The sequence below is a fragment of the Hibiscus syriacus genome, unplaced genomic scaffold (assembly GCF_006381635.1).
Source record: "Hibiscus syriacus cultivar Baekdansim isolate YM2019G1 unplaced genomic scaffold, ASM638163v2 tig00116983_pilon, whole genome shotgun sequence".
In the NCBI taxonomy this organism is placed as follows: Eukaryota; Viridiplantae; Streptophyta; class Magnoliopsida; order Malvales; family Malvaceae; genus Hibiscus; species Hibiscus syriacus.
In genome coordinates this window covers 1404611-1418382 of record NW_024063506.1, presented here as the reverse complement: position 1 = coordinate 1418382, position 13772 = coordinate 1404611, and the positions used below count along the sequence as shown (strand labels likewise).

The following is a 13772-nucleotide window of genomic DNA, read 5'->3' as shown; positions in this document are numbered from 1 at the left end:
AAAGCATATACATATCCAAGTTATGACGATCTTAATTGAGTCTAATGATGGTGTATGTATGAGGTTGGACGTATTTTGTTAGCTTTCATAGGTTGTTCATCCTCTTCAAGCGTGATGCACAAATCCTCCAATCACATCCTTCATTCTTGTAGACACATTAAGCTATGTACTTGTTCGTATTTATTATTTTCATAGTCGACGTAACTAAGCTGTGTATATTATAGTTTTTAATGGTAGCCACAATGTGTTCTTTTTTTTTTCTGATCGTCGTTCCAATATAGAGCTCACCATTAGTACGTTGGTTGTATTACTAAATCTGTGGGAATTACAAAAATTTTGGAATGTTGAAAGCTTTCATATCAACCGTTGTGAGAATGAGATGGTGGATGGTAATAAGAAATATGAGTGACATTATCATCCGCTTTCACCTTATTACCATCGGGTCCGGTCTCCCTTAACAGTTCTTCATCAGAATTATCCCTCTTAAATCAGAATAATTCTGGGTCATTGAATGTGGGGATAACAAATGTAGTAGTTGTACATTGATCATAAGACCACTCACAAATCGTATTTCCAATACTAAAGTCGACAGCAGCAGTATAAGAATGTCTCCATATGGTTGTTAACACGTAATCCACACTAAGGATATACGTTAAATATCATCCAGATGAGAAATAAAAGAACGAGTTAAACGTTTCATTGTCTAACGACCTCATGTTGTGCTGAGAAGATGACACTGCCACTTTAGTACTGTATGGATTGTACGTTAAGTGTTGTATTGGTGACAGGTTCAGGTCAAAGTTAAAGCTAGTTACGCAAGAATGCCTTGGCATCGAAGACGATGATGCAACCAAGTCATTGAGTGTACTTTGTGTACTTAATAAGTTGAAGTCGTTACGTAAATTAGTTGTCAGACTCTGAACGTTATGATCAAAGTCAAAATCTACTCGTCTCAAATTTAGGACACTAGTAGTATCATTATCATCAAAAAATTTTGCATATAGCTCAAGAGGCCCTCCTAATGAATACTACAAGTGGGAATCAAGTATGATGTCCATAACACCATCGTCCTCAACGTTGAATATTAAATAGGTTAATGGTTCTAACGACGTCGTAGTCTATACTTCAACGATTTCATTTTTTACGATATGTGGATCATTGTTCTTGACTTCATTCATCAACTTCTTATACATTAATTTCCTCAACAACTTTATTGTCACATTATGTGTAGGCTAAAAGATGACACCGAGATATACATCACGGATCCTTTTGCCATCATAGTATACAAAAGTAGTAATACTTCATCTTCTCGACATATTTTAAAAATATCTACAATCATGCAAAGAGAAAAAAAACATTAGCGAAATTATAATGACTTTAAACTATATAATAATAGAGAAGCGTCACACAAACATACGATTAAAACAGTTGCTGATCACTTCCCTTGTCATTGCCTTCATGTCTGTATGGTTTGATTGTTTGCCTTCACTTTCTTGAAATAAGGATTCTTAATGTGACGTGATAAGGACATGGGTCTACAAAAATTCTTGAAGTGACATGGCATGAACCTCTTATTCTGCAAAACGTGAGTTTTTCAGAGATTTATTACATGACAGCAACGAGCATACGCCATTAATTTGAAGTGGACCTCGCATTATACAAGGCGAAATTCCCTGTCACATCATATCAAGAAGAATTGGTAGGACACGAGGCCTTGTCTATATAAATTCCTCTTGTTCTCTCAAACCTAACCTTCTCTGAAACCTTCTTCCTTCATGATTTATCCCTTCTAGGGAAACTTCTCATTTATAAAACTCATCCTCTTTTAGTGGCATCTATATTTTTATTTGGCCTTAATAAGAAACTTCTTATTCTATTAATTAAGATAAAGCGAATAAACTTTGAGAAACTTTAACGTCTCAGTATCTGCTAAGTTTTTTCCTTTGCATTTTGTTCCAACAATACCAAGAACATAAGTCTAAGAAGACGTTTCCTCACTTGTGACGTTGATTTGACAAATAACACGCCTCCTACGGATGCCCTTTGGGTTTTTTATGGCGTATTGGTATCCGTTTTTATAAAATGAATCATCATCTGATGGCAATATCTACTTATCCTCAATAATAATATAATGCTAAGATATGCACCGATAAGAGCATCAATATCTCCAGATAATTTTTGGAGTTATTTATGCCACTGTAATTTATTTAAAAAATGTATTCATTAGTTTTGAATTTCTTTTGGTTTAGAACCATTTTGAATTCGGGTTTTACCCCGCTTACAATGTCTCTTATGTGCCAATATCAGTCTCAATTTAAAAATAAGTTGAAATATTACGCCTCTAAGCTAAAAAATTACATAAATATTTTTATTAACTTCCCGGAAATACTCCTAAAAAGTTATAATGTTTTTATGTTTTTATTTGAATTAAAAATCCTGTTTTTTCAACATACCTCTTGTCTTGTGTAACGCTATATACTTCCTGACATGTTGGATTATATTCAAATCAAAAACTACATCTTTTCAGCAGACCTCACGACCTGTATAACGTGAGGTCCATCGATTCCTCACTTCGAAAAGGGTGTGATGACTATTATAAATAGGAGTTCATTTGTAAGGTTTTCTCAACATATTTAAAAAATGGAAAATATGTAATATATGGAGTTATTCCCAAGAGAAGTGTTATCTAAAATTCTTGTGCATGTAGTGTCTAATTCTATCGATGATTTTCTCAATACACGGTTAAGTTGCAAGACTTTCCACGAAGCCTCGAAGCACAATTACATCTTTGAAAATGTTTCAATGAAGAGTATCGATGTCATTCCTTTGACTCAAACTGAGAAAAGTTTTCAAGAAAGATTCAAAGCTAGTAATAATCACGAAGCGTTATACCAAGGAGGCATGTATGATTTTTTTAGTGGAAGAAATTCAGAGTCCGGTCTATATTGTTTGAAAAGAGCAGCCGATAAAGGTAATAACAAGGCTATGTATGTCAATGGTATTATTCTAATTTGTTTTGGGGGCTAATTAAGAGATGGAGGACTTCGAATTGCGATAGCTTTAGATTTCATCAATTCTAAGAAAATAAATTTAGAAGTTATTCATTCAGAGATCAATGTGTTTGTAGGCTTAATATCGTGGAGTCGTCACAATCTTGTCTTTCTAGAACTAATCAAAGACTGCAATTGTGATAACAACTGTCCGCGTAATTCAACCGATCAAGTTTGGCAACCAAGTAACAACGTACGTACTTGTTATTCTTTTTTTAAACCATGAAGCAGCTTTGTTTGCTAGCATGTTACATTAGAATGAATTTTAATTTTAATAAGTTTTGTTTATGTATTAAAAATATAGTTTTTTTATTATTTTATTATGTACTCTATAATAAAAAATATATTTATTAATTTAACCAAATTCATAAAATAGTTTGGTATTTTTATTATTACAACTAATACCTCGCGTTACGTAAACCGCAATATCCATTCAAAATATGCTATACTTCAAATTATCGAGGACACTTCAAATTCTCAAGGACCTCACGTTACGCAGCATGCAAAGTCATTTATAGAAATATTAAATTAGGTTATCTGAAAAGTGTTCCCACGTTGGAGGAGTCTTGTGAGTTGTGAAACGCGAGGTCTTTACATACGTTTTGTAGGACGTGAGGTAGTTTTACGTATGCAATTTGAACTATGTTTTTTTATTAATATTGTTTTAGGTTATTTGTCTAATAAATGAATTTTTAAATTTTTTTTCCCAAATGAAAGAGTGCTAGCAGCCACGATGCTTCCCCACCACCCCCAAAAAAATATTTTTACTTGATAACAATTTTAATATTTACTAATTTAAATACTTATAAAAAAATTAAAATCAAATATTTATTGAGTTTGTATTAATATTAAAAATAAATAACTTAAAATCAAATATTTAAATATGAAAGGGCACGGGACCAGATCCCTCCATCTCTATTATTTTTTATAGGCGTGTTTTATTGTTTGTGGAACACTCTTGAGTGGAAACAAAGGTGAAGTAATTGATTCTATTAAGGGATGCATGTGGACTGATAATAATAATAATAATAATAATAATAATAATAATAATAATAATAATAATAATAATAATAATAATAATAATAATAATAATAATAATAATAGTAGGTGACAGGGACCGTGCACCAAATTACATTCAATACTATAATGCAATTAATGCACATGATGGTAATGTTTAAGGCTTTTTTTTTTCTGCCCAGTTTCCACATTTCATTTATACCTGTTTCATTTGTACGTGACTCACTGAGATAGATCGGAACCCCCAAAAAGAAAAATCAGTGAGCTGCACAGTTAACAATTAATTGATTTCAGTGGCAGGTGAGTCGTGACTCGGCAACGGATCGAAGAGTTTTAGCAGCAGCAAAGACAGTTGTGTGAAGCTACGTGTTCTAAACCGAGTGGTGTGGGGACACTTTTCTCTCTGACTGATTCTCTACGCCATTTGTCTCAGTGTTGCCGCGTGGAGATCTCAATCATTTTCAATTATTAATTGTTTTTGCCAAATATAAATTTCAGTTATTCAAAAGAAATAAAAGTAACGAAGTAGTTGAGTGAGTAAATGAAAAATGATGGTGAGATTTTGCAAGTATAAATTGTGTGGTCGAATAATAGAGCTTTCATTTTAGCTTTTTATCTCACCATGAAATAAAAAGACAAAAAAAAAAATATGAACAAAACCCTAAACGACACCAAAAGAAGAAGAAAAAACACTCTACTTTCTTTCGTTGAAAATGGCATCAGATGAAGGTATGACGGTTGTTTCATCTATGCAAGACGATGAGTACGATGATCTTGATATTGGGTTTCATCCACATAACTTGTCCAGGCTTTCTATGTGTACTAGCTCCATGTGCACTAATGATGGTGATGGTGATGGTGATGGTGATGATTATGATGATGATGATCATATGGGGATGTCTCTGTACATGTCGAGATTGTCTATAGAAAGCTTCGATGAGGATGCGGATGTGGACGAAGAGTTCTCCGGGAAGAAGTTTCTCGAGCTGTCGTCTGACTCCGACCAAGAACCTAGCTGTAACTCGCTTCCCGCAACGCCGCCTCGTCGGAGGACCAGGACGGGGACGTTGACGATGGTCAAAGATTGCGCCAGCTACAACGAAGCTCAAAAGGGGAGTATCGGGAGGCCGGGAGGGCGGAGCAGCCGGAGCAAGAGTTCGAGGAAGAGGAGGGTTATAAGGGAAAGATGGGCGAGGTGAGTGGTGGCACTAAAAGTGAGAGCAAGAAGAAAGATGGGAGTTTCAGTGGGAAAGTGAAGGGGGTGGCTTTATGGTGATTACCCGACCGAAAGGTGGGAACAGGTCGTTTATGGATTTGGGGGAAGTCAAAGCGTGTCGGGATCTGGGGTTCGAGCTGGAACACGAGCGTTTGTTCGAGATGCCCGGTCGTGTTTCGTTGTCGGCTTCCACTTTCGATAATACTACCAGTGGTAGCAATTCCCCCATTGCTAACCGGCGTATTTCTAGCCCTGGTTAGTCAAAATTATTGCCCTAGTTGACGAGGAACTAGATTCTTTCAGGTCATGAATTCGAATACTAACGTTTTGTACGGAACAAATTGAGTTTACTCTCATAATGGATGCAGAGGCCGTCAATAAATTGAACATTAGTGATTAATTCAAAAAAGAAAAAAATATTGCCTAAGATTTGATTTGAATTCTTTTTCAGTTAATCTGAGGGGGGATTGTTTGTTTACTTGTGTAGGTGATGACCCTAGAGATGTCAAGGCTCGGCTGAAAGTGTGGGCACAAGCAGTGGCACTAGCATCCACAGCCAAGCACTGAAGCTACTCTCAAATATAATCTATTTTGGTATTCTTCTTCGCTTTACTTCCAAAAAAAATTTCACAGGTTTCATAAGACAATTCCGAATTACATTTTTTAGGAATAATGTTAGATGATTATCCTTTTTTCATTTATTTGTGTATAGCTTTGGATTTGTAAATAAGAGGTTAGAATAAGCAGATATATAGTAAGATCTGTTTTATTGTATATAATACCAACAAAATTAAAATAAATATAAAATTGTTAAATCAAGTGATAATAAGTTCAATAACTATTTTTGTATAGAAGAATAAATTCAATAACTGTAAGGTATTGGTATTGAGATAAATAATAATAAAAATTTGAATCTTATAAATAACTTCAAGAGTAAAAATAACTGTATTACAAGTATTATTACTGTTTAATTTTCATATTTTAAAATTTTATCTAATAATTCTTCAATGAAGATTCACGGTTAAATTATTTTTAAATTTTAATAATTTACAAATTTTATGCAATAAAATTGCAATATTTCATGTGATAACAATGCTCAAAAAAATGTTACTAAAACTTAAATGATCAATCTAATTTATTTGAGAGTTGTATTGAGTGTAAAAAGTTCAGAATTTCATTTTTTTTTTATTCCCAAAATTTGTGAGTTTCAAGCATCCTCAAGCCAAGTGGAAAATATCTCTTTCAACCTTCAATTTCTTGCAAAGAACACCCAGGGCATCGACAATGGCAACCGGAGGATATTGGTAAAATGAATTGGCCACAAAAACAAGTGATTTGCATGAATGATGTGAAATGCCATGGAGAGGTTCTTTGCTTATAAACAGAAGATGATATTGATAGCCATATTAATCAGCAGACACAGGAAATCCCAAAGTTCCACTTTATTAAACACCAACTTATGATTGTTACAATTTCCACGATCTGAAATCATGGAAAAGAATAAATATTGAAGCCATAGAGGCTTCTACAGTAAATAAGTTCTCACTCACTTGAGGACAAGATCATGACAAGTCTTGTCGCAGGGGTACGGGCAGTCAATAGCTTTAACGGCTGTTCGGTCAAAGAACCAATCTGTGATTGCCACTGCAACTGCCTGCAACGATAACATAATCGAAAGCAAGTCAGAGTGCTACATGAGGGTTAGTTCTCTATGAGATTCGGACGATGGACATTGTTCGCTGCATTGATCAGCAGTTGAACAGAGACGGGACATACCTTGTTTCCAACACGAGGAGAATCGTTCTCATACCATGTAGGCTGCAGCTCTGATTGGCAGTGAGCGAAACAAGAATTTATAAACAAACCGTTTTGGTTGGACTGTGAGAATACTTCCACAGCGCTAAGCATTTGGTTCCTAAAGTCTGTTCCAAGGTGAGGAAGAAAAGGAGAGGTTAAAAGCAATTCGTTATATCAGCAACTTGCCATTGCAAAAATTGAAACAAACTCCGAAAATCACCTTGAAAAAACTTAATCTGCGACGTGTTGCAACGAAGGCGATCTACTTTGCAGTCATGCCATAAACCATGAGGATCAGCAATTGATGGAATTAAACTCTGATCAACCTGAAAAAAAAAATGAAATCAGTATCTAAGCAAAGTTATTCGGCATTCAAGGGGTCATCTATTGAGACAATGAGGAATAGGAACCAACAAAAATAATATACGAAAGTACAACAAGGTCGAAGGCTACCTGCCAAGCATCATAGGCTGCATTGAGAAGAAACATAGGGGTCTTGATATTCGAAACCAAGTTTTGAGGGAAGAAGCACTGCAAATGAAATACGGAGTTATGGGCATTCTAATGAGTTAAAACTTACAAACTACACTCTCAAAGGTAAATAACTACATGAATGACAATGAAGAAAGTAGAGACGTTTACCAAAGTTGGATCCTTTTGGCTGGTACAGCTGCTCGGAAGATTCTTTTGCACACCCTAAAATTTCATGGAAGTTTTGTTTTAGTGAGCATAAATCAGAGACTAAATATTTAATAAAAACATTGGTTGATTACCCATAACAGCACTAGCTTTTCTTTCTTGATATTTGTCTTGAAAACATTAGCACCAAGTAATATGAATATATAGCTGAGGAACCTCAAATCAAGAGAACTGAACTAACAAAAACACAAGCTTATGCTCAAGTTAAGTTTTGAGCAACACGAAACCCACAAGAGGTGCGAAAGTCGTACCTGTAAGGTAACCACACCTTCAAACATATCTCTTAAGGTATGGCCACCAGCCACATTTGTTCTGCATAAGAAATGAAAAAAAACATGAACCAAAACTGTTTTTAGTGATCAAAGAGAAATTACTACAACAAAAATATGGTAATGTTGATAGTTCATTACGCATCAAGGAACAGGCCGGCATCACTTAGACATTTCGCTTTGGTAGTTCCTGGAAACAAACCCTTGAATTCATCACAATGGAGAATAGAAGCTAGACCCCCAGCTGAACATCCAGAAAGAAGTGCCTGAGACCACAGCAAATATGAAAAAACATATTAGACATCCAAAACCAAATTGGAATTTTGAAAAATAACTTGCTAAATGCAAAACCTGATTAGCATTTCGCATTCCCTTGGACATTAATTCTTCCATTGCAGCTGACCAGATCCTTTGTCCTCTAAAATAAAGCTGATTGGCCTGAAAGTTAAATCACAGAACACCATGAATACTTAACTAGTGTTCCAAAGAAGATGACATAAAGAAGAAGAAAACAATCTGTTCTAAAACAGAGGATATGGCTATGGTAAATCAAATTCAGGGAAATGCAGCAAAGGGTAAATCGAAATCTTTCTAACTAACCTCATCATAGCCCTCTCCAGCAAAAGAAGCCCCATCACAGTAACGCACCCTTACTCTATTCCAGTTGTAAAAACCAGGATTTTCTTCAGGTTTATTGCTCAAAATTCCAGTGAAATTTAATTGCTTCTCCATAAATTTGGATGAACCACGTCGAGTAGTTTTGCGGAAGACACAACTCCGAATCGTATTACACCATCCACCACCCTAAAATCGCAAGCACCAATCCAGAAAAGTGAAAAGCAATCAATACAAAAAGGATGAAAAATCGGATCTTTTTTTAACCAGACCTCCAAGTGGATAACCCAGCTGTTTGCACCTGATCCGAACCCACGATGAAAATGATAACCAGGAGGTGTCCCATCCAAACAAACTATCACACAACGTATTAAAAGATCAAACACCTCGTTTGCAATCCAGAAATGAAACAATTAAATGATAATGATACATTTTTCTTAAAAAAATTTACCAGCTCCTTTAGAAACAGCTCCTGGAATGAGAGTGAGGGGAACCATAAGAGAGTTAGCTCCAGGGGACACTGCTTCTTCATCTAAGTACGAAGGGAAAATCTCTTCAGCTATCAGTTCTTCAAACACATCTTCAGATCGGCTCAAATCAATCAAAGCTACACTCCATAAACTCAAAACCCATAACAAATACCACTTCATTGTCCCCTTTTCCCCCTCTTCTCCCTCTCTCCCTCTCTGTTTTTACTCTTGGTAAAGCTATTCCTAATAAAGAGTTTCAAAAGATCTAATCAAGTACCGACTTTGAAAAATACCACGAGTGCAATTACGGGAAACAGATCAGCAGTAATAATGAGTATTAATATTATAATAATGGCAAAAAGATCCAGGCTATGATTCCAATTATGGATAAGAAAAATCTAATCCAATCTTCTATGGTTGAGCCTCATCCACACCGCTTATTTGTATACTTCCTTTTCAATTCAGCCAATGTGCCTTTCTTTATCATTATCATCCCCAGCAACCACTGTTTTCTTTGAGTCATCCCTTGTTTTCTGTCTTTTTATTCCAAAACTTGTTTAGCATGCCAACTATAGATTTCGTTTCCTTTTATAACAAACTTTACTACTTTCCTTTTGATGCCCACGCAAGATTTTGGGGTTTGAATGGAAAGGAAGAGAGATAGAAATGGAATAATTGGGATTGTAGGTAAAGCAAACAAAATTAGCAATCACTCTAAAACGTATGATCATGTTATAGCTCTATATGTTTTAGATTATAAATCACATTAGAAGTAGTATTGTTCTTTCAAGATCTTAAATTAAAGTAATTATATTTATAAATTATATGTATAATTAATAATTAGAAAAATTATCAACAAATATTATCTTATAAATACATCCAACTATTTATAAAAAATAATTCACTTTTATATGTATTTTTCTTCATAAAAAAGTCAATATTTAACCTCATGTACCTTTGTCGTAATTAATCCCGAGAGAGAATGATGGGTTTTTTTTTAAAGTATGATGGTTTAATATTTGTTTTTCGCGATCATATGTGAATATTTTTAGCCGACACATTTCTCGTCCCGTGCTTTACAGTTATGGTAAACTATTTAAATTTCATCGAGGTTGGCATCAATATAACTACTATTTTTAAAATTTCTTTAATATGATTATTTAATTAGTTTTAATAGAGTCATTTATCATTAATATTTGTCGGAAGTACTGACGTGACAGTTAATAAAATCGATATAAGTATATATTTGGTCCTCAATAGTTACATATTCTATCAATTTAGTTTTAGTTTTAACTCAATTCAAAAAAGTAGTTATATATTCTATCAATTTAGTTTTAGTTTTAACTCAATTCAAAAAATAAAGAGTAAAGTATACAAATGGTCTCTCGATTATAAAGTAATATTTTATTAAATCCTTTAAGTATTAAAAATTACAAAATAATCATTTGATTATAGAATAGCTTTGTCAATAATAAAGTATATAATATAAATTTGTTATGTTTTTGTTATAACCGTTCTATGTTAGTTGGGTTGGTGGTTATTATCTAAGCCCATTATAAATACTCTTGTAAGCCTCTTTTTGTAATCAACCCGTTTAATAAATCAGATCAATTACTCTTTTGTTAAATTGTTTTCCCCTTTCTTTCTTTATTTTTAGTTAGGGTTCATCTTTGTCTTCTCGACTGTTTATCGATTCTCTACATGATATCAGAGCATGTTTCCAGTCGGTGGTTGGAGTTTCGATGAGCGGTTGAAGGAAGGTTTGCTTCATCAGTTCTGATTTGTGATATTTCCTTTGTTTTTTGCCTCGCGAGGTTGTGTTCTCCTCTAGCAAGCTGTTATCGCGGTACAATCGGTTCAATTTCTTGCTTTTCCCTTTTATTTCCTATTTTTCTGGTGATGTTCTGTCTCTCTGATCTCCAAATCAGTCTGATCTCCTGATTTGGTTATTTGTGTTTCAATTTTTATGTTGGATCTCTCGAGTTATGTGATTCGTGTTTTTGTTTTGTGATTAGTTTCTTGTGCTTCTTCTCTCTACTGCTGTTTATCTTTGTTTGTTGTGATGAATACTACTTCTGATCAAAGTCAGTTAGATGATGGTAGTTATGTTGCTCATAATATATTGTTTTCTACTAAAAAAATAAATGTTACAATTGATGACCATAATCACCTATTATGGCATCAACAAGTTTATCTCACAATCAAAACACATCGATTGCTTAAGTATATTGACAATATGGTTATTCCTCCTCCCGAACATGTGACTCGTGAAGGACAACTAAGAATTAATCCTGATTTTGAGGTTTTTGAGGAGCATGATGGTGCTCTTGCTTCCTGGTTGTTGTCTATTGTTAGTGAATATGTTTTGCATCATTTGACAGGGTTGAATACTTCCTCTGAGTTATGCACTCATTGCATAGGTTGTACAACAGCAAAACTACCTCTAGGTTAATATCTTTTAGGAGATTACTTCATTCTCAAAAGAAGGGTGAACTGTCTATAGAAGATTATTTGATGGTTATTAAAAATATCTATGATAATTTACCAAATTGTGGTGAACTTATTTCTGAGCATGAATATATTACTGAGATTTTGAATGGTCTATCTCTTGATTATGAGGCTGATGTCACTGTTATTACTGCTAGAACTGCCACTACTGATCTCAGAACTATTAGAAATGTTCTTCTTAATGCCGAGGCTAGACAATCTGGTTTCAATAATCAAATTAATGTTTCAGTTAATTTTTCTTCCCATTAGTCTATTAGTCAAAATAATAATATTGATTTTAGTACTAGATCCATAAATAATACTACTGATCATAGTTACAACAATAGGGATTCTGGTTATAACAGTAGGGGAAGAGGAAGGGGTAGGAATAATTCATCTAGACCTCAGTGTCAATTGTGTAGAAGAATGGGTCATCTTGCTGAAAGATGTTATTACAGGTTTGATATGAGATACAAGAATGAGTCTTCTAGACTCAATCATGGTAATAATGGCAGAAATCAAGACACCTCACAAGTTAATGTCAGTACTTATAATTATGTTCCTAATGTTCTTCCATAGTCTACAACTTTTTGTTATAGCCCCATCCTATTATGCCTATTGCTCCTGGGTTTTCTCAGTTAATGCCTAATGCTCATGTGATTTCCTCACCTCTTAATCCTTTTATTTTTGTCTTATATATTGTTTCTCCTATGTTGTTCCTATTATAAATGTGTGTTCTCAGCCTCAGTGCACCACTGCAAGTCCCTGGCAAACTCATTCCTCACCTCAAGCTCTTATTGCTACTCATGATGTGTTAGATGATAATGCATGGTATTCTGATTCTAGTGCCTCTCATCATATTACTAATGACTTTAACAATCTTCAAGTTGGTTCGACTTCTCCTGCTTCTAGAAATGTGCAAGTTGGAAATGTGTTATAGATCGAAAGAGAAATAGAGAAGAATTCGAGAAAAGATGATAGAATAAGAGAGAATTCAGAGAAAAGAAAAGTTCATTCATTCATTTCATAACCATTTTCTGTTTACATTGTCGTTTTATTTACATACAAGCATTGGAGAATCTGTTAATGCCAGCTGGACCATCCCTCTGAGTCTGCTGGTTTAGTGTTTTAATATCCCCCGTGCTCCTCACGTGACTTTCCCTCAGGTAATCTCTTCCCAATTTAATCTCAATCCCTAACCCTTATTTACTCATTTCCCCCAATTCTCCCAATTCTTCTTCGATACTCATCTCTCGTCCTTCGTCTTCTCCCTCTCGTCTTCCCTCTCCAACTGTGACAAAATGGTAATATGCTTCATATATTTTGGGCTGGTCAGTCAAATTTGTTTATTAATTCTAAGGTGTTCAAATTTAGAAATATGCTTTATGTTCCTCAAATCACTAAAAATTTGCTTTTTGTGTCTAAATTTACTCTTGACAATAAATTCTCCTTTGAATTCTTTCTTTCTTACTGTCAGGTGAAGGATCCTAAGTCGAGAAAGGTTCTTCTTGAAGGTCGTGAAAGTGGTGGCTGGTACAAGTTCTTGTTGTCTCAGAATAAATCTAATGTTTTCAAGCCTTCTCAAGGCTTTAGTTTTAATAATAATTCATGTACTTCTGCTGATTGTTCTATTGGTTCCAATGATTTATTTTTTTTGCTGTCAAACATGGTTCCTTAGAATTGTGGCATAAAAAAATGGGGCATCCTAGTAAGAATGTTTTGCTCCAAGCCCTAAGAAATTGTAATATCCCTTTTGATGATGATAATAATAAAGATCATGTTTGTATTGCTGGTCACTTAGCCAAGTCACATAATTCCCTTTTCCTAATTCTACTATTATGCTAAACCATTATAACTTGTTGTTGTTGATGTTTGGGGACCAGATCTGATATGTTCTAATGGTTTTAGCTACTATGTAGTGTTTACTAATGCTTATTCACGTTATACTTGGATTTATTTCTTAAAACAAAAATATGAGGTTTAACTGTTTTTGTTCAATTTCTTAGGCAAATTGAGAGTCGGGTGCAATTGGTTGCTCTTCAAACTGATGTGTGGAGGAGAGTTCTTGTAACATCTTAAACTTCGGGTCAGTGATTAAAGTGTAAAGATTGAAAATTTAGTGGTTTAATTTTGATAAATTGAAAAGTTCAAA

At 34.4% G+C, this 13772-nt stretch overlaps 3 protein-coding genes and 1 long non-coding RNA gene across 4 annotated transcripts; 3 read left to right on the top strand and 1 right to left on the bottom strand.

Moving 5' to 3' along the window:
• Positions 1 to 4777: 4777 nt before the first annotated feature.
• On the top strand, positions 4778 to 5287 carry LOC120192883. The gene has a single exon (XM_039195580.1). It carries the CDS (start codon positions 4781 to 4783, stop codon positions 5264 to 5266), a length of 486 nt encoding a protein of 161 aa, XP_039051511.1. The 5' UTR covers positions 4778 to 4780; the 3' UTR covers positions 5267 to 5287.
• A 34-nt stretch (positions 5288 to 5321) lies between these two features.
• LOC120192884 lies at positions 5322 to 6008 on the top strand. The gene is made up of 2 exons (XM_039195581.1): positions 5322 to 5538; positions 5771 to 6008. Exons 1-2 carry the CDS (start codon positions 5337 to 5339, stop codon positions 5848 to 5850), a joined length of 282 nt encoding a protein of 93 aa, XP_039051512.1. The 5' UTR covers positions 5322 to 5336; the 3' UTR covers positions 5851 to 6008.
• A 702-nt stretch (positions 6009 to 6710) lies between these two features.
• LOC120192882 (pectin acetylesterase 6-like) lies at positions 6711 to 9435 on the bottom strand. The gene is made up of 11 exons (XM_039195579.1): positions 9115 to 9435; positions 8936 to 9018; positions 8649 to 8852; positions 8400 to 8486; positions 8190 to 8314; positions 8031 to 8091; positions 7723 to 7776; positions 7534 to 7611; positions 7301 to 7406; positions 7060 to 7205; positions 6711 to 6937 (listed from the first exon to the last, which is right to left on the bottom strand). The coding sequence occupies exons 1-11, from the start codon at positions 9311 to 9313 to the stop codon at positions 6830 to 6832; spliced, it is 1251 nt and encodes a 416-aa protein (XP_039051510.1). The 5' UTR covers positions 9314 to 9435; the 3' UTR covers positions 6711 to 6829.
• A 1300-nt stretch (positions 9436 to 10735) lies between these two features.
• Positions 10736 to 13413, top strand: LOC120192899. The gene is made up of 2 exons (XR_005522814.1): positions 10736 to 10979; positions 13098 to 13413. It is a non-coding gene; the product is annotated as an uncharacterized LOC120192899 (long non-coding RNA).
• Positions 13414 to 13772: the final 359 nt, after the last annotated feature.